Source organism: Aythya fuligula, chromosome 5 (genome assembly GCF_009819795.1).
Source record: "Aythya fuligula isolate bAytFul2 chromosome 5, bAytFul2.pri, whole genome shotgun sequence".
NCBI lineage: Eukaryota > Metazoa > Chordata > Aves > Anseriformes > Anatidae > Aythya > Aythya fuligula.
This window is the reverse complement of record NC_045563.1, coordinates 36,413,740-36,438,226: the sequence shown is the minus strand read 5'-3', so window position 1 is coordinate 36,438,226 and position 24,487 is coordinate 36,413,740. Positions and strand designations below refer to the sequence as shown.

At 51.0% G+C, this 24,487-nt stretch overlaps 1 protein-coding gene across 8 annotated transcripts in view; it reads right to left on the bottom strand.

The window, feature by feature from the left end:
• Positions 1-282: 282 nt before the first annotated feature.
• SLC8A3 (solute carrier family 8 member A3) overlaps positions 283-24,487 on the bottom strand; it is a 95,289-nt gene continuing 71,084 nt past the window's right edge. For 3 of the 8 annotated variants that reach the window (XM_032188618.1, XM_032188614.1, XM_032188619.1), the window contains 6 exons: positions 19,500-19,606; positions 9,421-9,438; positions 2,437-2,561; positions 1,865-1,964; positions 1,027-1,302; positions 283-866 (listed from right to left, as the gene is read on the bottom strand). In XM_032188618.1, the coding sequence (XP_032044509.1) occupies positions 490-866; positions 1,027-1,302; positions 1,865-1,964; positions 2,437-2,561; positions 9,421-9,438; positions 19,500-19,606 (1,003 nt within the window). In that variant the 3' untranslated portion in view covers positions 283-489. Of the gene's footprint in view, positions 867-1,026; positions 1,303-1,864; positions 1,965-2,436; positions 2,562-9,420; positions 9,439-15,998; positions 16,048-18,407; positions 18,512-19,499; positions 19,607-24,487 lie in introns of those variants that run through there. The other 5 variants (XM_032188615.1, XM_032188620.1, XM_032188616.1 and 2 more) reach the window with 5 other exon arrangements.

The following is a 24,487-nucleotide window of genomic DNA, read 5'->3' as shown; positions in this document are numbered from 1 at the left end:
ACCCAAAAAGCAATAAGCAAAAGAAAAAAAAATAATCAAATTCCTGATCAGACTTCTGCAATTCCCAAACTGTAAAAACAAGAAAGTATCTCCTTACGGTGGAGGGGTGCTCAGGAGAACGGGAACAAGAACCTGCAGGAAAGGAGGCCCTTAGAGATGGCTGAAACTTCTTAACCTCATTGACTGGGGTCAGTGGCTGGGTTTACTTTGTTCTGTTTTATTTAAACGCTTGCCATTGTCGCTTTTTTTTTTTTTTTTTTTTTTTTGTTTCATTTTCGGGGTGTTTTGTTTTTTTTTTTTTTGTGGATTTTTGTTTTTGTTTTGTTTTTGTTCTGTGAGGGTTTTGCCCATCCTGGCACCCAGCTGTCCGACTGTCCGGGCAGCGGACTGACAGCCGTCCCTCCTGGTGAAACCGTGCTTCGAGGGCCAGTGTCCCGTGAGGTAACGGAGGAGGGGGTCCCTCCCCCGGCGGCACCGTCCCCCCACCGCCTAAAACCCCTTGATGTAGCAATAGGCCTCCAGGGTGGCGAAGAGGATGTACAGCAGCCACAGGCTGACGAAGAGCAACGTCGTGGCCAGTTTGCAGCCCCGGGGGCCGCCCAGCTCCCCCCCGAGGTGGGGCCGCCGGCGGTAGAGGAGGACGCTGATGCAGATAAAGGCGAAGATGGTGAAGAGGGTGACGGAGAAGGCCAGGGTGCCGGCCGACACCTGGAACTCCTGCCCCTGCGATGCCCAGTAGATGGCCGCCACCGACCATGCCAGCCCGATACCCAGGAAGACGTTGACGGCGTTGCTGCCCGTGACGTTGCTGATGGAGGCGTCAGCGTACACGTCCTGGATGGCCGCGGCTTTGCTGGCAAACGTGTCTGCAGGGCGAGGAGGGAAGGAGGAATCACTGGGGTCCAACAGAAGAAATGGCCAACCCCCCTGCCTGAGGGACAGTGGAGGCTCAGGCGTGCCACCTGAGCTGGGACATGGATCCCGACCCTCTCTGGACCACCCGGCCCCACCCCATGGCCTCCCCACCTGGTACAGAGGTGCCGAAGGCTACGAACACGACGGCGGTCACCGAGTCCTTCAGGCCGATGGTGCAGCCGAAGTGGGAGGCGAGGTCGCCAATGACGGCCGTGAGCATGCCGATGATGAGGATGGAGACGACGAAGCAGGCCCAGCCGTTGCAGTACTCGGTGGGGGGCACACAGGCAAACAGCACCTTCCAGAAGACGGTCAGGAAGTGCATCACATAGTCGAAGCAGGACGGCAGGCGCTCCTCACCCGACTCGTCCTCGTCTTCATCACCCGCTGCAAGCAACGTGGAAGAAGAGGTCTGCTTCATGCAATGGGGCATCTACGTGGCCACCCACCCCTGCTCCAGAGCATGGGTTGATTGCCAGCACGGCCCCCGCAAGAAGCTTCACATCTGCGTGAGGGTATCAGCAGCAGTGCCTTGGAGGCGTCCCTCCTTAGCCTCATGGGGCAGATCAGCCAGAGGCTGGAAGCACTGCTGGTCTTTGTGTGGATACAGGATGATGGGGAAAGAGAAAATAGGTAGGGAGTGTGGGGCAGATAGCAAGGAAAAGGGAGAGATGGAGGAAGAAGGAAGCTGTCCTGGGAAAAAACATTGCTCCAAGGATGGAGACACTGTTTCCACAGGAGCAGTTTCTCTTAGTTGCTAGAGGGAAGTAAAGCGAATACCCTACTTCTCTTCTTTCACTTCTAAGGAAGCCCTTCTGGCTGCTGGTGAGAGAACACCACACACCCAACAGCCGGGCATCCCTGACAAGGCAGATGCTGTCTGCTGAGCCCAGACACAGCTCATCCCAAGCTGGGGATGCTGGCGTGGGTTTGCTGATCTCCCCCTCACCTGCACTGACAGTAATGGCCTCCATAAACTGGTCCCTCCAGGAATGTGTCCCTACAACCAAAGCCAGGTTTGTCTTCTTAATCAGCTTGTCCACGGTGCTCTGTTGTGGGAATAAAGATGCACAACAATTGAACCACCAGTTTGTGTGCAAGGTCCCTTCCCAAACTATGGAGGTGCAGCAGGCACTATCTTACCAGCCAGCTCCATACCTGGAGCTGGGCCAACCCATACCTCTTCCACACATGACCCATACTTCACCAGAGTCTGCTTGTTTGCCACCCGTTACTCCAAACAAAGCTTCTTCCCTCACCCCTTCCTCACTAAGGACATCTTTGCTCCTGTCCTCTCCTGCATGCTGGCGTCTGCTTGTGCTCCCTATGTCTTCCTCCCTTCACCCCTGCCTACCAGCAGCTACATCCACTCCATTGCATTGCACACTCCTTTTCCTCTTCCAGCAGCCTTTTCCCTGTACACATGGCCACCCCCTGCCTCTTCAGTCCTGCTCTCCAGGGCTGCTCTTCCCTGCCACACAGGTGTCCCCTCCTGGAAGACCCCCTGGGCCAACCACTGACCTTGAACTCATAGGACTCCTCAATGATGACTTCTAGTTTGGGATGTTCACCAAGGATTGGTTTGCCCATCTCCGCAATCCTCTTGGCTTCCTCCTCTTCGACCGTCAGCTTCCTCTCAGCCACCTCTGCAAAAGCAAGGTCAACACTAAGCTGCAGCCAGCGGCCCTCGGGCACCAGGACGCTGCAGGGGCTTGGGGCCTTCTGCAGCCCCTGTGCAGCTCGCTGAGCTCATGCAAGGACTTGGGGGGGCAGTGTGGGGTGCTGGGCCACAGAAATAAAGGCCCAAGATTTCTGTGTATCGGTTAGTCACTGAGAACATATCTATCTTGGTCTTATTTTTAAAAACACACACATTTCCTCAGCCTGCATTGGTGCTCTTGGATGACATACGCCCTCCCATCACCTCTGCTACACTTTTGGTGAGAGTGAGGTACCACGCACCCTGCCATTTGGCACATGCAGCCTTTAAGACAATTTCAACATCCTGGCATGCTTCCTGGCTTGAACGAACAAGAGAGAGCAGCTTTTTATTCCCCTCTGATTAGAAAATCACTGTTGGCACTCTGTGCTGCTCAGTGCTCGAGCTAACCCTCAGAGAGACACACAGTCACAACCTGAGAGGCACCACAACAGAACAGCATCTCATTCTGCCTGAGCAGCGGGCCAGATGTTGCCCAAGGCTTCCTGTAGAGTTTACAAACACCCCAGGTAATGCCTCAGATATGATTAATCCCATGTGGAGTCAAGCAGATCTCACCAAAAATCAGACAGAACAAATTATAACCTCCCAGTGGAATCTAGTTATAAACTCTGCCTTCTCTTCATCAGCCCTGATAGATTGATTGCAGACACTGTAAGCCTTGCAGGACTTGCAGAGTTTATAAAATATATAAGAACTCCTATGTCAGGTGGCATTACTATATCCCATCACAGAGGCAGAAACAACTACATCCATCATTTGAAATCAATGAAGTACATCAAAAACATCACTGCCTACCACCACCTACAGCAGATTTGAGAATCCCCAAAAGTTTACGAATCCTGACAGAGACAGAGCAGCAGAGCAGCTGGAGCAAGGCAGGATGGCAGAGGGTGACTGCAGGAGAAGGCCAAGCAGCCACAGAGGGAAGGAGGTGGCTGAGATGGAGGTGAACCTGGACAAAAAGTTACGTTTGGAGGCATGGACTGATGATCGCTGAGGAAAAAACTCCAACTACTTATATTCACTTAAGCATTTAACATCAGTTGCCACGGCATGTCCTTGTCTTACCCCACCTGAGCCCCACCACAGTCTGCAGCTCAGGAAGGAGGCACCCCCAGCTCTGCAGGGCCCAGCATGGCAGAGAGCCCAGCATGTGCTGGTGTCTGCTGACACTGCTTTGAGGAAGGAGCACAGCAGCCACCCCAGCAGGGCTGCAAAGCCCAGATTCAGTGACAATCTGGCTTGCTACAGCCGTCCCCGGGAAGTACCTTCATCTGAAAAACTACAGGTCGCAGCTGCCAGCATGGCCCCTTGGGCTACTGCCCACCAGCTGCAGTCGCACAGCACAGAAAGTCAGTCAGAGCTGCCTGAAAACTGGGAATCTCAGACTGAATTTCCCCAGCTTAACAATCACAGGAGAAGCACTACAGCAAAGTCTCAGACCCCACTTCAACTGATTGGACAAAAGCCTTTGACCTGGTAAAACAACACAGAGTCTCATGCAAATATTAGCCATCTTCAGACTCGTCTCTAAGTGCCTGCACTGCAGAATATGCTCTCTTCCCTGTAGGGAGCAGCATCAAACATGGATTTATCTCAGAACCTGTCACCTCACTCATGCTGTTTGATGTGGCTGTGCCAGAAGATGTGAAACCCTCCTCCAAGGAGGACCTGCCCGCTCTCTTCTGACTGCGTGCCAGGCCCCAGGCTGTGGGGCTGCGTGTGTCCATGGCTGGTGGCAGGACTTCAGCTGCTGGTAGGTGGTTTTGTTGCCTACATAAGCCACTTGCAGATCACCTACTGATTTGATGAAAATGGCAAGCGCTTGCCAGGCAGCTCTTAGAAGAGAGTAAATAGACAGGTCCATGCCCAGCAGTGGACAGAGAGTTTTGGTGATCCCTGGGCCGGGCACAGTGCAAGCACTTGGTGCAGGCACTGCAGGGAGACCATCTAGAAATCAGAAGTAAAGGTGTCGGTGCCTACCACAGCACCGAAGGGATGTGCACTATTCAGAGGACGCCTTGTCAGCAGAAGTGCCACCAGAGGCACCTTCAAGCCTGAGGACACTTCAGGCGAAGGGATGAGCTGACCGGCAACGGACCTGTGGCCTGCTGACAGCATGTCCAGGAGACCTGAGTAATGGAGGCTCTGCTGTCACCACGCAGCTTCTCTGTGGTGAATACAGCAAACCAGGGCACAGAGAGGAAGCATGGTCACCCAAGAAAGCATGTCAAGATCTCCTGTGGGGGCAGTTAATTGAATACTGCTCCAAAACTGAGCCTTTCAAATGCTAGGTGCAAGCAAACAGCAGGGAACAGGCATAGGCAGCATGTCCAACTGGGTAGCTCACGGAAATGTTAAAAGAGGAAGCTTACAAATAATGTAAAAAGGAGGTGATTCCTGCATGACTCATTAAAAAGTGGAAATACTTTCAAATGTGCAACCTATTACGCTAAGTACAGAAACCTAACAAACTTCAAAGGTGATTTTGAAAATGTTTAACCCGAGTCTTTTTACCCTAATGGGAGATACAACCTGAACCTGTGGAGTCTGTCTGTTCCCATGGGATGCTGAGGACTGAGTTGAGCCCCATGTGCAGAGACCCAGCTGCTAAAAGGGAATAAACTGTTAAAACATCCCAGCAGCAGAGCACACCTCAGGGAAGGGGACAGCGAAGTCCCAAGGGCCTTGCCTCATGGTTGCAGCCATACTAGCAGACTAAAAACTCCCAAAAGGTCTGATGTGCTAGAGGAGAGCTCACAAACCTGTCCTGTACAAACATCTAGTGGCCAGTACACTCACCCAGGGCAACAGGGACCTGATTCCTCACCGATTTGATATTTAGATGGATGCTCCTGCCTTTCAGGGGTGGCCCTTACCCAGCAGCACTGCAGGAGGCTGCTGCCTCTGCCAAAAACACGGGGCATGCCCTTCCTCCTGAGGAAACAAGTGTGGAGAGGGGGTCATGAAGGCTCCTCCAGGAAGCAGGGACAGGTGAGGTGTGTCACACATCGCCCAGGGGTGCCAACCTGCAGAGACCACCAAGGGCTGGGACAAAGAAGGCACAGGAGGAGGGTGGATGGGAGAGACAGGCTTAATTTTGGAAGGTCAAGTCTGCCAAGGTAAGCACTGCCAAACTGCAGCTTAATTATTAACTAGCATGAGTTCTGTTTGTATCAGCACCAGCACCTGCTCTTCAATGCGGATTGCACCCAGGACTCCCAGCTGTCAACCCTGGTTAAACCTGACAAGGTCTGGGTATGCCCAGCATGAACAGGAGTTCACCAGGGCCTCCTGGGCTGCCATCACCTTCTCCCTGGGAAGGGGAAGGTAGGGGTGTTGGGGCCTCCTAAACCCTGCCTGCACTTGATTGCAGGTCTGTGTGACCATCAGGTGATAACAGCCCGCCCGGGCTACAGGAGATGTGCAGGCTGCTCAGGCGATGCCAGCTGGGGCTTGTGCACCAGGTGCCGCATGCAGGTACCTGCTCCTCGTGCCAGGATGCTCATCAGGAGATGTTACCAGCAGGGGAGAGCAGCAGGGCTGGTAAGGCAAGGGCAGGAAGGACAATGCAGCCCACATTTGCCCATCCTGTAGCAATGGCCACAGCTCATACCCAACACTTCCCAGTGGGAAGTGAAAGAAGGTTTTTGGTTAAATTCCTCCATGCTCCCAGTTGTTCCGCCCCATTCAGAGTCAGTTCAGCACTAAGGTGGGGCAGATGGGGGGCCAGCAGCTCCTGGTCATGGTCCCACCCCTTGCCTTGGGCATGTCCCTCCTCGGCTTGCTCACCCGCATGAGAATGATGTGCTCCTGCAGGGACACCCTGGGACTTCATCTGCAGTTATCTGCAAAGTGCTTTCATATCTCCACTTGACAAGCAGTTTCTTGGGCTGAAAATGCTGTAAACAGATCCCCACTTGCTGATATTTCTCCCTGAGGAAAGGGGAAAGCAGAGCAGTTTCCATACCATGCACTGCCCCCTGGCAGGTACTACCTGCATGCTTGCTTGCTCAACTCCCTTCAGGGGACTGGGAGCTGGACATTGCCTGTGGCCCGCTGGACACAACATAAATCAGAGGTAGATAAAGCCCGTTTCCACAGCTTTTGTGCTGAAGCAGGCAACAGCAAGGCCCCGTAACACTGCTAGAGAGGTAGATCCCTATCACCTAGGAAATGCTGCAAGACTACCAAGCAGCTGTGGGCTGGTTTGTATTCCCTGTCACTTGCTGAATAAATTGGATTAAAACCAGCAATGTATTCATGAAAGACTTCTCTGAAGGCCATTTCGCACCCCTCGAGCTATCTCGTATCCATCCGTTTCTGGAGTGGGCATGGATCTGCATGAAGGTCACCCCTTCTGGGGACTGTGCCGCTAGGAAGAAATTAAAACGACAATTAAAATGGGATTTTTGTTGTGGCTCAATAAAATATAATCCCAGCTAAACAAAGTAAACACTGAGCATGAATGAGCTCCTCTCTCCAGAGGGCTGTCAATCCGTCAGTCACAACTGGGGAAGACTGCTGGCTAAACGACATGCTGGCTTTGGAGGTTAGCATATTGATGTGCCCTTTAAAGAAACACACACACACACAGCCTGTGCCGCTTTCTAAAAATGGGAGGAATCTGCTTACTTAGCCCTGAAAGCTATTTCTGAGGCATGATGCACCCAGTATACATGCCCTAGTGTCCTTAATGCTAACTGAGAAACTGTGCATCCATGAGAGGAGGGCTAACACGCGGCTAAACCACAGGACAGGGAGCCATGCGTTATTTCACTGCTGGCTCTGCTCTAAGATCGATGTTGATGTGACCGTCCCCGACAGCTCTGCTCCCCAGCCTTCCCACTGCAAAGTGGACATCCACCACGTAGCTACACATACGGAGAGGGGGCTCATGAGTTTCAACGCACGAAGAAACATATTTATAAATATTTCCCTTGATTTGGCTGAATATGTGGAAGTGAGGGTATGTATGTAGCTAATGTTTTCATAATTCCTCATACCTTTAAGGATCTGAACATCCTGAGCCCAATTACTAGGGACAACTGGTATCAAATATTTCCCTATATAAAGAGTATAGAGGGGGATTAGTGCCGGTGCCAACACAAAAGGTTATGCTTCAGAGAAGGTAAAAAACTACCAGGTGTGACTCTCCAGCCACCCCACAGCCACCCTGAACCGCTCCAGTTCCCTGCAGCCCCCACAGCTGGCACCGGGCATTTTGTGAAGCAAAGCTTTCGCAAGGTTTGCAGCCTTCTGTCAGTGCAGAGGTGGGCCAGGCAACGGCAGAGGGGCATGGAAGATGCTCCAGGAGGGAGAGGACAGACAGATTGCAGCGAAACGCTCAACCAAGCCCTTTTCACAAAGATTCCTGCGCTTCCATGTAACCTAAATCTAACGTGACACGGACTAAATGAGAACGTCACTTCTCTCCCCGCTTATTAGGCGTGATGGCTGCTGAGTGACACCCCAGCGTGCGCGGCGGCTGAGCCCAGACCCCAGCCGAGTGCCTGCCGTGCGCCCCACGGGCACCCCGGGCATCCCAGCAAGGAGGGTGGCGGGGGGCTGGCACCCCAGAGACCTCCCCCCATCACGGCCAGAGAGGAAGCTTTTCTCTGTTGCTGGAGAGCAACTTTCCTTAGCCGGCGACCACGTCATCCGGCAACAGCTGCCAAAAGCAATCAGGCCGGATCACAACAGCGGGAGAAAGTTATATTATTTTAATACAGATTATTTGGTTCCTGAGGTTCTGATCAAATTAGGCAGCTACTGAATTAAAGCAATGAAATTACTGTGAAGGAGGCCGTGCTCAACTTATTTCCAGTCCTCCTGGACCTGAAGAAGTAACAAAGGAAGCCATCCAAACTGCTCGGAGGAGGTTTCCATAACACCCTAAGCTGATATTTGGGGAGCTGGGGACTTCTGTCTGCCACTAGCAATTTCCTAATTAGCCTCATCTCCTGTGGGCTCAGGCCATCCCCTGCACAGCAGCCTTGGCATCCTCCTGAAAGTCTCAGAGACAGAAGCTTGCACTGCAGAGACACTGCTCCCTCGGTTTGCGGCACAGCTCAGGTGTTACGCACAGCTTCTAAATCTGCGGGGTTGTTTTTCCAAGTCTGCATGCAAACCTGACAGCTCCTCCCTGCACCCTGCATGCCTGTTGACAAATGTTCCTTTAGTGCAAATTCAACTGTAATCATACCTGGAACTGAAAGAGTGAGAAAAATACAGGATGCCAAGAGAGACCGGCATGGTGGGGATTTCAGGCAGAGAGGTGGGATTCAGTACTAATAAATGTAAAATCCTGCTGTGATAGGAGGCGAGGAGCACAGAACTGGAGCTGGGGTGGAGGGGAGCAGTGCTGATGCGCATCACATCCTAGAGGTGCTGCTAGTGCTGGGTGCCCCCCCAGGGACAGGCAATGGGGACCCCCCAGGTGCCTGCCCCAGCCAAGGAGCTCCACAACCACAGGAAAAGCTGGGTGCATTGGGAGGACCAATTCCCCGGGCTGCCCAAAGAGAGGGCAGAGTCAGGGCCAGACCTGCAGGTTGTGCCTTCCAACCTGGTTGGGACATTTCCCAAAACTGCAGGGAAATTTCTGGAATTAGGGAAAGGCTCTCAGACATCAACCACTGCCATGGTCTTGACACATCATTCTGGAGGGAGCACCGGGAGCTGGAGGGATCCCTGCACACAACAAATGCCAACAGAAGAGGCTGACTGAAGAAGATGAGAACAGAGGCAGAGAAGGAAGAGGAAAAGAGAAAAAGCAGTCTTACCTTGGGTGAGCAGCAGAGCTGTGTGGGGAGAAGAACGACACAAGACAGAAAGGGAGAAAGAAGAAAACAGGGAGAAAGTTAATATCCCGCCGGAAAAAGCAGAAGCTGCTTAGCAGAGGACAACGTTCAGTGAGCGATGGCCATGGCTCAGTGCGGTGTGCGAGCTCCCCAGGGCCGCATGCCAGGCACAGGCTGGGGAGCAGACCCCGCGGCAGCGAGATGGAGATGATGCTGGCGAGCACCGCATCAGTGCTCTGGCTCCCAAAAATCACCCCCAACCCCCCGAGCAAAGGCAGGAGGATGGGATGCAGGTGGGCAGTAGCAGGGAGGGGAAGGGAAAGAAGTGGGGGGACAGTCACGCTTGCCATCAGGGCCTGACATGACCCAAACTGCAGCTTGCTGAGAGCCTCAGCTAGGGGAGGTGTTGATAAAATGGGTGCTGGCCTTAGGCCAGTGTGAGGGAAGGGGTAACGTGGCTGTGCATCGTCCCCACGGATGCCCTAGGTGTCCCTGGCCTCTCCTGTGCCTCACAGGTGCTAAGAGGGGCACAGGCAGCCTAAAAGCATCACAGCGTGGGGTCTTTCTGGCTCTCCTCGCTCCCGGCACCTGTCACCGTATGGTCCCACGAGGATGGAGGTGGGAAGAAAGCGGCATGGAGGTCCCTGTGAGGGACAACCCTACCCTGACTTTCCATATGCTGGCTCCCCTGCCTTCATTTCCACGGTTGTCCCAAAGAAATGTCCTGCTGGGTCCCTCCTAGGCATCCCCCTAAAATGCCACAGCCTACGCCCAAGTTCCCAAGTAACTACCCTTCAGTCTGCATGGGGTATCACACAGCAAAATAATCTGAACCCTCTCCAAGAGGGGCGAGCGCTGTGCCTTAGCTTTGACTTCTACCTGTCCTTCAAACAGCAAGCTGGTCTCTGAAGACTGGGTTGCATGCTATGACAGTACTGTAATTACTAACACTTATTATCACACACTTTTAGTCTCAGAAGCTTAAAACTCTGCACAAAGACTGAGTCAGTATTAACATCCCCATTTGACAGATGGTGAAACCAGCAAAGAGAGGCTAAAGGGAACATTTTGCAAACTCAGAAGTGGGCAGGAATCCAAAAGCGCTAATTTACCCAGGCTTGCCGGCTCAGGCCTCTGAGAAGCAGGCACTTTTACACGGAGGTACCTAATTTTATCTACTCTGGTTGGAAAGTGATTTCCTAAGCAATTCGTCAAAGGTCGCACAGCACATCAGCGGCAGAGCCAGGAAAGTGATGCTGTGCCCTGGCTCTCAGGCACTCCTGCGCGCCGTTGGAAACCCTTCCCTGCAGGCTGCAAAGAGGCAGCAGAGCAGGCAGGACCAGCTGCGTGGTTCGGCACTACCAGGAAAGCACCAGTGCCCTGCACATCAGCCCAGAGTCACTACCTGGCAGCAAGTGGAGATGAGGAGGCTCCTTGCTGAGCATCCCTCGTTTTTCAGAGACAATTCCTTTCCAGAGTCAAAAACCTCTGGAGGATCCACTTGTGAATATGTTCTGCAGCAAGTACGATACCACAGAGCCACGGGAAGCAGTGGGGTATTTGCTCTGACCGCACAGTCTCCTGTCCTCCATGGGACTTCGTCTGCAAGTCTCCAACAGGCCTGTCACAGCGTGAATCTGGAGGCTCCTCATAGCTCTGTCCTGCTGTGGCTTCCTTCCTCTTCCACGGTCTTCTGATTCTCCAGACAATAGGGGAAAATTTACTTTGCCTTTTGCAATTGCAAGCATTAATACAATGGGTCAACTCAGTGTTCAGATTTAATATAATGAAATATTACTGGGCCCCTAAGCTACTGTGGTTATTAAAAAAAAAAGACATTGATTCCTCATGTTTTTTAAAAATGTTATTCTAGTGCTCTGGGATTTGAGTTTATTTTTTTCCCATTTGCTTTTGAGCCTGCAAAAGAAGTATTTTTCTCCCTTTCACTTATGATATGATACATGAATATTTGAAGAAGCCTATAAAGCTATGAATGAAACATCAAGAATATAGCATGCAGAAAGGCAAGGGATTATTTTATCTTTATATTTCTGAGTGAATGCTGTGCATGCAAGCAAGAAAATGATTTCATGGACTAAAGCTTCCTTCCTGCACATGCATCTGCTAATGTGCCCTTAGTCCTGACCTGTAACATTTCCTGACAGTCCATCTGGGGATGCTGCACCTGCACCAGCTCCCCTGACAGCCCCTGTGCAATTCCCATCCTACAAACCTCCCTCTGCTGCCCTGCTCTGTCCTCACGCACCTCTCCTCCTTCTTCACCCTTGCTGTGTCACTCCCCAGGTCCCAACCAGGCCACCTCAGGACTTGCTATTGGCATCTCAGGTAGCCTCAGAGGGTTGGCCAGCACATTCTTATAGGCAGCTGCTAAAATCAGTTCAGTAGCCAAATTCAAATTCGCAGTGCCAAGTACCCCGCACCCAAACCTTGCACAGCAGGAGCACAGACAAATACCTGTGCCTGGCAGGCTCTAACCATGCTTTTCCCTGGATTCTCGGGAGACTCAAAGCCTTGCCTTCAATACAGAAAGAGGACGGCAGGCATATGCTGAAGTGAGCAGGCATGGAGGAGTGATACATGGATAAAACCACTCAAGCTCGTAGTGCCGATGGATGCAATGCTTCACGTTTCCTCTTTGAGCTCAGCCTCTGTAGTTGCTGCTCTGCAGGAACCCGTCTACTGGTGTGAACCCCTGAATGAGCTGACATTGCTTGCACCAGAAGCAAGTGGGCTGGGGCCAAAGAATTTAGACCTGAACTTAGCTGCTAATAAGCCAATGTACTTTGGGGTCAAATTCTGCTGTGACAGGCATATTGGTGTGGTTCACAGATCAGGGACTGCATTCTCTCCCGCCTCAATTCCACTAAGCACAAAGAACAAGAAGGACTAAAAACAAGAGGAACGAGCTTGGGCTGGGAGCAGACCAGAAACAGGACAATCCTGTAATCTACAGCTACTGGGTGTGCTAGATGTCTGCCACAGATGTTTTCTAAACAATCAATACCTTTTTTCTGCTGTTTGTACCTCACAGAGAGGTTTGACCACATTGCATGATTTATTCTAGCCTCGTTCTTGATTAACATGAATCTTCTCTAATCAATGTACCTAAGACAGGAAGACACTGTGTGGATGAAAGGATCCTCACAGGTGGTTAAACACCCGCTACTTACAGAGTGAACAGACATGAGGGTGGCTGTGGATTTTGAGGGGCGCCCCCGTTACACACAGCACAGGCACAAGGCAGCAAGAGGAAAGGTGAGAGCATTGCTCTGGCTCCAGATAGCACTGAGGTGAGCAAACTGTTTCCCTAAAGGACTGTGAAGAGCTACGAACATGTATTTTTCATAAGATAAGCAAGGTGGAGCTTTTCCAGCTTTAGCCTGAATCCTGTTATTATTGAAGTCAATGGCAAAGACTCCAAGAAACAGACCCTGATCCTTTCTGTCCATTAGGAGAATTAGCAGCATTCAGCTTAATCACAGAGCTGCAAGCAAAATATTAAACCCTCAGAGAAAAAGGCAGCAGAAATCTAGCATTTTTCTGCTATTCCCATAGCAGCTGATGGAAGAAGGAATTTCCCAGACTCTGCCTACACCTCAGCAAACTGCAGTGCACGTTCTCACACGTCAATGTGGCTTATCTTATCCAGGCATGGACCTTTGTACCCAGTTACATCATCACCAATATTTTGAAACAGATAACTCAATTGGATCAATGCAAACTAGGAGCCCATCTTTCTTTGCAGTTTAATCCTTAACTCTGACTTCCAGCCACATCCATCCTCTGAGCCATGAAGCTTTCCTCTATGGCGTGTTGACACTCAATTAAATGGAGATGCGTCAGGAGATTCGTCCACACCACTTCACTCAGTGCTGCGAGGCTTGAGGGGATTTCAGACAAAATCTTCCCAAGCCAGGTCATGCCAGCCATCTGTTTAATAGTGCTCACCAGCCACCTGTGCTCCCACTTCCAGCGAAGTCATATCTTGTAGTCATATCATGGTTTCGGAAGCAAAATTTTGCATGAAGGATGTCTGTCCCTTTTACAGAGTGCAATGCTCTACAGTCAGTGTTCAGGCACCATCCCTGGGGCTGAATCTTCTATCGTTGTGCCACTAGCTGGATTCTCATGAGCAGATTCCCAATTACCCTCATGAAACGTAATTTTCCAGATTCTATTTTCACCATTATCTGCTATTGAGTGAAATCTTCCAATGTAGCCTCACTTGCCACTGGGGCTTTATCAACCCTAAGGTTAACCACAATATAAGCAGAAGGCTGGCTTTTTCTAGGGAAAGCAAAGTCAGTTTAGCTCCTGTAATCCAGGGCTGTGGACAAAGTGTGAAAGCTAATGTGTGAAGAAAGTAAAAACAAGCTGGATTTCTCTGAAATCCTGCAGGGCTGACAGCAGCAAAAACCTAGGTCTGAGCTGAGGGTAATGTGAAATGATACCAGAGCTGCCATGGGAGTAATGGTGAAACTGAAAGATTGCATCTTGACCTAAAGGGAATGACTCGTTTCACAGCAGAAACACTTTTAAAAGGTGTTGGAAAAAGGTTGGCCAGAAAAGCAGCTGAGGGTGTGGGGAGGTTTCAAAGTCCTGCAGTGCTCAGCAGGCAGTGATTCAGTTTAGAACTGCACATGCAGGGGAAAGGTGACACAAGAAGGATCCAGAGATTAATTTCTTAGAAACAAAGATGACAAAAATAAAAATCGGGAAACCTGGGAGATGGCCAGGAGGATAGAAAAAAGCTACACTCACTCTTACCCTCCTTGCCAAGCAAAGAACATGATTCTCTCTGATTTCTTTGTATTTATTCACTTCAATATAACTAGCTTGCACCAAGTGCCATCTTTGCCAGTGCTCCTTGCACCTGATGTGCCACCACAGAACTAGTATCAGTCTTCCTCATGGAATGGGCTGGCAAGATATCCATCCCAGAGCTATTCTAACCTCTGAATTATTTGAGCACATCAACAGAACGAGCTGCTAAAGTCAAACTGCTCCATGTGATTTATTTGGATGACCAGAAAGTCTTTGAGAAACTCCAGCTGAAGAAAGCAACTGGTGAAAAAGAATACATGGGCTGCCAGACAGGGCTTGGTGCTGCAGATATTATATTTATATACAGGAGAGGAGCAAAGAATAGGAATTAATGGTCAGCTCCCCTTGCAGCAAAGGTTAACAACAGCATGCCCCTGGACTCAGAGCAGGGACTGATACAAATGGGGGTGATCAGTGAGGAGCAGCCTATGCAGACAGTGCACAGTGCACAATATTTCAGTCATGAGGCTCTATCAGTTCGTTATACAGACAGGAGGAGCGCCTGCATTTACCCTGAAGTGGCTGTCAAATGTCGTGAGGGCCCTGAGCAACCTGAAGACTCATGTCTGGATCACCACAGGCACCTTCCTGGGCCTCAGAGATGTTGCTCCCCTGGGAAGGGGCTAGCAGATGCTGAAGAGCCAGAGCTATAGGATGAATTCCCTTACAGAAACCTCCTGCAGCCACATAGTCCCAGGCATGCCTTGCCCAAAGGGCATAGCCATTCTACATCCAAAATAAGCTCTCCAAACTCTGCCCCAGGCTGGTTTGAAGAGCACACATATAATCGCCTGGTCACTGGCTCACCCAGCTCTGCCTTCCCCTGAGGAAGAGCAGGCACCACATCTTCTCACTCATTTCACCCCAGACCTCCCCTGTCCTTCAGGCCAGCAGCACCTCAGTGAGGTCCTGGGGCAGCTGCAGGCCTCGTGACAAAGCCACCACAGCACAATCCCCATGGGGATGGAGGGGCTGCCCTGTAGGGCCCGGGCAGTGGGCTGCCCCCCGGTGCCACACAGTCAGCCAGGGTATGCAGCACAATCCAGCTCCAAAGGGGGCCGGAAGAAGTGTTTTGAGGACACCACAAAGCAGTCTGAAAACGGTCTGAAAACATCAAATGCTCCTACGGCACCCTAGGCACAGGCTCAGCATGACAGAGCTAAGCGGGGAGTAACAAAAAAATGAGGGCAGGCCGTCAAGAAAACCACATCTTTTGTGGTGCTAGAAAGAAATGCGTGGGTAGCCGAAACCCAGAGAGACAATTCAGCGAAAGCAACCCAGCCTGAACCTCCCAGGAGGGCCGGGAGCCGTGCTTTGCCCTCGCCTTGCGAGTCGTGTGGGGGCCCATTCGTCACCGCAATGAAAACAAGCGAATTCCCAGCTACGTGCTGGTGGTTTGGGACTTTCTTCCCCAGTCTGTGGCTGAATCCCTGCATCCTCTGTTTGCACAGAGGGGGCTGCTCCAGCCTTGCAGACAGTGTGGCCACACCGCCCACAGGAGTGCTTCAGGCACCCTGCAAGGCAGGAGCACGTGTCTGAGCAGGTGGCTTAGAGTCAGGCTGAGCTTCCCTGCACACCAGCATGCATGAGGCTGCACAGCGGAACCGGAGCGTGTCTCTGTGAACACTGAGAGCCCATACACCTCCTGGGCTGCCCCTCTCTGCTGGGAGCTGCCTGCGAGGCAGCGTTTGTCTGTCCCTCCAGATGCTCCCTACCTGGAAGCCTCCCGTAGCTCCTCATTCTTCACCCCAGGCACCGGGCAAGCACGTCGGAGACTCTGCGGGGTGCAGCACTGCAGAGCTCGGGATCCTTCCAGATGCCCTGGAATCGGTGTAGCGACTGTGCCACCTTGTGCCAGGAATACTTACAGATGCATTTTAATCTTGCTCTTATATTCTAAGAACAGTGCTCCTGCTCTGACTTTTCTCTAATGAGGCCAACCAGGGCTCTGCATCTCCTCCTCTTCGTGGTCCTGTGCTTCCTGCTGGTAAGCAGAACACAGCCAAGGCTGTGCCCTTACCTAGGGGAGAAGCAGCTGGCCTGCAGGCTCTGTGATGGAGAACAAGCACTCCATCAGACCTCCTCTCTGCTGGTTATGTACCAGACTATCCCACTGACTCCAGTCGATGCTGGTGTAAATGAGATGTGCACAAAGCAACAAACTGGCACCACAGTCCTACACAAAACGAGGACAGGATGTTGTACAGACTGAACCACTTTAAAGGCTGGATTTTTTTCAGGTAAGTGATTTTGTTCAGCCACATGCGACATTGCCTAGAAACGAAAAAGAAACTCAGGATTTCACAGAAACCAGCCCAATCCTGACTATATCCTGAAGCTCACTGATTTAGAGAGGGATTCAGGGCTCATAGACAGCAGACAACTGAGCAGCAACTTCAGTGAGATGCTGCAGGCTGCCAAGTGCCCAGACAGGAGAGAGCAAGAAGCAGGTGATTTCCCTTCTGTACCCACTGAGATGGAGGTGTGAACCCTGCAGATGTGAAGGGACATGTGTAGAGAGGAGACCCTGGGGTGCTTCTAGGGCTGAAGAAAACATTTTGCAGTCCCATGTTCAAAGGTTTAATCTCCTTAACCTCCCAAGAAGCAATTTAAGTGTAATACAGATAGTGAGCAGGTACCTACACAGAAGGTGCAGCATGCTACACGGTTATTTAATCCAATGGAGAAAAGCAGGAAAATAACTAGCGGCTACAAGCTGAGGCCAGGCAACTTCTAGGTATGCCCACCCACATCTTTAGGCCGGAGGGCAGGTAACTGCTAGAACATAACCTCATGGGACAAGGCAGCCTGGTCACTGCTGCTGATCAAGAACGAATGCTCATTGAAGTTGGACTTTGGTGAAACCCGAGGGCCTGAGCTCAACACGCAGCAAAACCTCATGTCCCTCACTGCCTAGGGGCTGCAGGAGATGGTCTAACGGCATTAAACTGTGAACGCTTTTGAGGTTTACATTTCACAAATCCACAGATGCTATATGACATTGTCATGCTAATGCAAGCTGTGTCTATCCTGAATGTCCTGGAGAGCTGTGCATGGGAGCTCGGACTGGCTGGAGGGTAGTTGCTGTGTTTATGAGATAAGGGACAGGAGACGTTTCCGCAAGGGGAAGCTGTGTGAGGCACAGGCAATTGCCAGATGTTTCCATCACCAGCAGCAGTACATGGGAGTAGAAATAAGCCTGTGGGCACACACAGCTGTCTTTACTCTGTATCAGGTGCCCAGAAGGTAGATTTCAAGTCCTTTTTGTAAAGTGATTCTTTTTACACATCAGCCCTCCCTGGCCACCCCAAAGCTGGTGAAGCCCATGGCAAGACTTGTTCAATGAGAAAGAGGTCAAACACGTATAGAAGGACAAAGATACACGTAGGAAAGGCATGACAAAGTCAGGGTTCAGTCCCACTATGATCCTGATCCGCAGGGGGATCCTGGGTCTCAGTGCACCAATGCTGAAGTAGGACATTAACAGAGCTCCACACCCTCTGCCCAACAGGCTGAGGTTGTCTGAGACACATTAAGGTGCTTTTCGGATGAAAGACATGGAGAACCGTTTTTCAAAATAAAAGCAAAATGAGATACCTCACACCTTCCCTCTTCTCCTGGGGGCTTTTCACCACGCCTCACAGGGACCCAAGAGCACCAAGGCAAAGCCACTGGCAGGCAACAACAGAGGGAAGGGCAGGGGGGTGTATGGGACGAGCCGAAGAGGCAGCCATGCATTATGCCTTTCTCTTGTCTTTCACATTCCCCAAGGTCCTGGCAAAGGAGCAGGAGAGGGGAGAACAGCAGAGGTGTGCTCAGAACAAAAACAGACCAAGACAAAGAAACCCAGTCACAATAATACAGCCCCTGAGGCCCAAGCATCGCACAAAAGGAGGATCAGAAGTAAGCTGGGCTCTAAAAGGCAGAGATGACACCACAACAGGGTGAGAGTGAGAATACAGAAGGGCAGAGAGCAGAAGTCCATCCATCCACAGGAGGAGGAGAAAAGGAGGGAGGGGAAGGAGGAGAAAGAGGGTTATATTTTCTGGATTTGGGGTTTGCAGACTTGATTCTGTTTGCTTGTTTTCAATCATTATTTTTTTTTTTCATAAGGGATCTCACACCTGATATTCCTCGTTCCATCCATTTCGGTTCACCAAGGGCAATGAAGAAATTCTCCTGCCTTTCGTATTCCTCCTCATCTACTATCTTAACCCTTACGGTCTTCCTGTAGGGACAACAAGAGAGACAACCGTGTACAGTGGGTCGGCCGGCCAGAGGCGACGCAGCAGCAGCAGCGGCGGCAGCAGCGCAGGCTCCTCGCATGCAGCCCCTTCGCGGCGGGGCGGCGTGCCTTGGCCGGCCTCGTGGACATGGCACATCGGTCGCAGCTGCTCCTCGGGGAGCGGGAGGGCATTAGGGGGGAGACAGGGCTGGCGAGGGGGTGAGGAGGGAGGGAAGAGGGGGAGTCGGACCTTGCTGATGGTTAGTGGGAGGCGACGTCTGCAGCGCAGTTTTTCGGTGTCACATGGTGATGGAAAGGGTATCGGCTGCCCAGAAATCACCGGGGGCCACGCCGGGGTACCAACTGTGTCTTAGCTGGAAGATTGATTGCTTGTGCTACCCTCACAATTAATAATAAATCTGGAGGGACTCTGGGCTCGTAGCCTGAGAAGAAGAGAGAGAGAGATGCGTACTCACAGCCACGTTCCCCAGTGGGGTGAGGCGGGTCTCTGCTGCCAGGTAGCTCTGCTAGCTGGTATTTCTGATTTCCAGTTTTAAAGCGGCACATCTTATTGCTTCTCCTCCCTGACACTGCCTGCCTCTCCTCTCCACCTGCTCTCTCACCTTGGATGAGGGCCAGGTGATGAGCTCTGGAGATGCTGGGTGTTTCTGGCCAGCATCTTCCCACCAACACTGCAAAACATGCCTCAGTCCTTCCCTTCAGCAGGAATACCCATGGAAGAATATTCCCACCAAGGACTGACGGCCATCCTTCTCTCTCTCCATCCCTCGCTACCTGCCCCAGGCCCCCCACCGCCCCTGTCCCCCTGCTCCATGGGTACCATGTGACACGGTGCGTGCGCACAGCAGCGTTTAGGACAGAGCAGTTGGAAACGAAGAGAAATCAGAGGAAGAGGAGGAGAAGAGGAGGAAGGAGAAGAGAGAAGAGGAAAGAAGAATGTTAACGTTAGTCTGGAGGGCCAGTACTACACCTTTCTGTAAACTCATATCCACCATGCGGGGGCTCATCAGCTCAATGAAGAAATTCTTGTTTTTCTCATACTCCTCATCATCAATTACCTTGATGTGAACTGTTTTGCTGTGGACGGAAAAATAATAAGCATCATAAAGGGGAGAAGAGAACAGAGAAGCAAAGTGGAGGAAGGTTGGGAGGTGAATAGGAACATTAAAGTCAAAGTTTTCTCACCCACTGAACGAGCTCAATCTGGCCCTGAAAAGAGGCTAAAGCCCCGCTGCTGCCAGCAACGCCGGCCGATTTCTGTTTAACCAGCAGGTCCGAAGGCAGGGCCTGAATGAAGTGAGACACGGATGGCTCTGAGCCCCTGGAAAACTGGCAAGGGGCTCAGGAACCAGGACTGTGCCATGCAGGAGAGGGGCACGCTTCACCCCCACTGCTCTCCACGTCCACACACACGCAGAAGCGCACACACACACACACACACACCACTAACCAGCCCCCTTCCAGCCAGGGCTGCAAATTATACCTGCACTTTGCTGGCCTTCCTCTCAGGTGAAAGTCTTCCTGAAATCACATCCCTTGCTCACGACAGAAGGGATTAGTGCTTTTATTCCAGGGTGATCCTACACCCTCTTAAATGGAGCGCTGCCTGCATATGCACTGATGATCACATATAATTACATGCTCGTATCAGTGCATATGCTCTAAACGGGCATGAACTTGCCATCTCGGTGCTCCCAGGCTTCCAGTCAGCCCCGGCCCCAGGCTGGAACCACATTTTTTGAATGAAAAGCCAGCTCTGCCCACAGTGCCCTTCTCTCACCCCAACACAGTTGTTCCTCTGGCAGAGACACAGCACCACCACTGCACCTCCATCTCCTCTCTCTCTGCCCAGCCCCAATGCTCGGATCAGCCCCTGGTGCATTTTGCCCATAACCAGTCTCAGCTGTGGATGGCAAGGATGAAAGAAAGCAGGACTGGCAATCGTGGATCTTGGAGAAATAGCTCTAGGCTTCAAATGATGGCGTGCCTCTGTTTCCCTAAGCTCAGCTGCTGCTGCTCGTGTGCTCACAGGGAAGGCAGAAAGTACTTTTCCCTGTGCCTGACTGGGGAAAGGCCTGATACACCACAGGCCTTTCTATCTTAAAGACAGACATTAAACACACATAGTGTCTTTGGCCCCATAGCGCTTCAGGGACTAAGCAGCCCAGCCCTGAATCCTGGGGACCTACACTACTGCCAGCAGCCCCCTGAAAATCACCAGTTCATAGTGCGAAATGGGAGGATTGGCTGACTTTCCTTGCTGCAGCTTGTATTCCTACTGATATCATTACTGACCCCAAAATTATCCAGTTCCCCTGCAATTTGACTTGTCATAAATCGTAATTTGTTCTATGCTCTGACAGGGGAAATCCAGTTCCCTGCACTGGCTCTTGTTTTGAGCCATCTTTCAAATGATGGCATACAGGACAGGGAGAAAAGTTTGCACACCCCCTGCTTTATCCATCAGTGTATGAATATGCAAGAAAAATCACCTCTGATTCTTTAAGCTAAATCAGCTTTATTTTTGCCGGTGCTTGCTCTAACAATATCCTGCAGTAATGCCAGCAAGCCTCCTTTCCCTTCTCTAGACCCTTTCAATCTTCTTTAATCCAGCCTGAAGGATGTAGGATTTTAAATGATAGGTCTCTGGTGTAAATGTTGGTGTTCTGCTAAGACTTCATCACAATGATTTCATTGCATTTCCTTTGGAGAGTTTGACTGAATTTTGCTTTTGAACCAGATGTTGTCTGGGCCCCTGGTACTTTGCAAAGCTTTTTCAATTTGCTGAATTAAATCTACATCTGATTCATAGCTCTGATCTCTTCCTTGCTCTCCTACTACAAAAAAGAAGGTGGGATTTTCAAAAGCAGCCAGTCCTTCCTGAACGTGGGTTGTTTTTAAAAATCCCATTCATAATTACTATTGCTTACAGCTTTCCACCCCAGGAGCCCCATATTACTCGGTACCTGCAACAAAACTTGTCACCTGAAACTAAGCCATTCCAAAGATTTATGCAATGCATGTTGAGCATGCACACTATTTGAGTTCTGTTTCATACAGCAACTTTCTTTTATTCTTTTTATGAGGTGGCTCTCCCATTCCCATCAGTAGTGTGTGCACACACCAAAGCAGGGGAGAAATGCTCATTTGATGAGAAAGTCTGCATGGCAGATGATCTCTACGACTGTGCTCTGTGCATGGAAAGCCTGATTTCACACAATCCACTTGTCTGCACAATACACACGCAAAACTATGGACTAAAGAAATAACAACTCACTGCGTGCCCATTTTGTTAACTACAGAGAGCTCTACATGGCACGCTAAGTAGTCCCGCCCTGCCCAAGCCCGCGATCCCACAGGAGCAATAGGACAACACCTCAAGGTTCAGTCTGGCTGCACAAACAGCTTTACCTCCCATGCATGCCATGGACACAATTAGCCCAGGACAGGAGCACTGTATGCTTTAAGCAAAACTCAAAGCCCAGCTCTCTCCTGATCCCTCTTTTTCCACTGGCAAAGCAGTGAGGTTCAACAGTGATCCAAAGGTGAGGGATGCTCAGAAGAGAAAATCTCATTTACACAGGTACACCCTGCCTCATGATGGTTAGTTCTTGCGGATATGACTGAGATATGAGTGATGTTGCCATCATTTGGGCTTGGTTGGGATTGAGCCTGCCACGAGGGAGAAGGGAGAAAAACAACCAACTAACAATACCTTTGCTGGAAAAAGAAGTAAACTTTAGCTGTTCTATGGAAACAAGATAAGCATTCGGATTTTCTCTTCTCTGTACAGAGAAGCAGATGTTCAAGTTTCACCCTGATATAAAAGGCCAAGTTGAAGGCAGGAACACCTCAGGATAGCTGGTAAAATCTCTGTATGAGCATAACCAATCCCCTAAACTCCTAGACCAGCTCAGCTGCAAACTGGATCATCTCCGCACCCTCAGGCCTTACATGGCTTTTGGAAAAAGGGTATCTGAATTTGGTGACCAAACCCAGTAAACTGATGTTTAAGCCTCTGCTACAAGCAGTAGGGAGAAAAGGAGCTTTTACCTGGCTCGTTCCCAAAAGAGCTGGGGACACAGGCAGTGTCCCTGAGCCTGGTGGCAGGGCATTGGTGTGCCCCCTGCCCACGGGCTCCATCCACCTACATGTGGATCAGGCCAGGGTCACCTCCATCAGCTTTGTCCCAGTCGCTGCCCTAGACCAGAGCTGAAGGTGCCCAGCATGCCACCGATGGGGAATATCTGGCCTTTCACTGGGACTTTGCAGCAGAGGGAAGAGCAGCTCGCGGGGCCGCTGCAAGGCCTGCAAGGAGTGGGGCTGCGCTCGCTTCCTCACGGGGAAGTGCCCTTCTCTCAGCTGGCTCGTGTGCCTGTGACTGTCACCACGGAAAGGTCACCACTGACGGAGGGTGGCTGTGGTGTCCCAGGCTCTGCAGCTCCTCCAGCCACCAAGAGTGTTCCTCTCCCCTCCCTGACGGGATCTGCAGTGCGCCTTGCTCAGCCGAGCAGCTTTCGCTCCCCGGTCTGACGGCCCTGCAGTGGGAAAGGACACTTGCCATCCTTCCCCTTCCTCTCTGACAGCTCCATCACAGCCCTGACGTACCTCAGACAGCTCAGAAGCAGATAACAACAAAAGCCATCCAAAAGCCTGTCGTAGAAATCAACCGCCTTCATTAAATGCCTCCTGGAGCTGGCAGCAAGAAGCCACTCTGCAAACCCCAAAGCTCCAGGACCGGTACCAAGCCACAGCACAGTTCAACCTCAGCCCCCGCATTAGATAAATCTGTGGAAAGAGCTCTTTAATTTAGACCTCAGTGGTGCTTTCAGCGGACCAAGCGATGCTTTCAGTTTGTAATGGCATGGGTAACATCCTTCTCCCTGTGTGCCTGCAGGTCAGACAGGGCCTGGCAGGGACCATCTCCAGCAGCACCGAACCATGCTTTCCTGACACCAAGAGCCCTCAGATAGTGCCAGTCTGGGCTCTCCTTTAAACACACACTGAAAAATAATCACTGTTTTTAAAAGTTAGGGATGGGAAAAGCTCCCCTGGGGAGCAACATTAAGAACAAGATTTCCCTGAGTAAGCAACAGAAGATGAAATGGATAGACATCCATCTTCTCCTAAAGGACTTTGCACACACGATGTTGCTAAATTCCCTGTCCGGGAAGTACAGAAGATAATCTACAAAATCATTTTATTTGACAACATGTCCGCTTCCAACACATAAGGCAACAACTGGATGGTTATTTGATTAATGTGCTAGAAAATATTGAGTATCTCTCTGTGTGGAGACTCTCATTTGCAGGAATTATTGCAGAGGAGGTTAAGAGGATGTGTCTGCATGACTTTGGAATGTGAAATAAGGCTCAGCTCTGAAAACAGCGTAAGTGAGGAAGTGTCACATAGAGTATACCATTAAAACAGGCAGGGTTGCACAAGGGCAGGATTTACAGTCCCCGGTGGGATGCTGTTAGCCAGGATGGAAAGCAGCTAGGACAGCCAGGTAAACATCCCTAGGACAGCGAAAAGTCCTGGGAGATCTTTAGTAGCTCATTAATGCAAATCATTAGAGCACACACCTTGGATCAAGCCATGGTGTTCTTGCTGCACCTCAGTGTACCCAAATCCTCACCTGACGTGCTGTAGGTACAGGTCCCTGCACCATGAATTTCAAATAATGCGGTGCCAGTCTGACCCTTCCCCAGAGCTCAGCACACAACTGCTGGCACCAGGATGGGTTTTCAACATGAAACTACGGATAGGACCCATTCTCCCTGCCAGAAGATCTCATTGAGCAGTCCTGCAGCAGAAATGCTGACTAAGTAAGATGTCAGAACATGAGGCAAACCAGAGGGGATTAAATAAGGTTATGTATAGTGGGGAGCTGTCTTCGCCCAGCTCATTAGGAGGCGGATATTTAACAGAACAACATGACAGTGCTGGCAGGCAAGG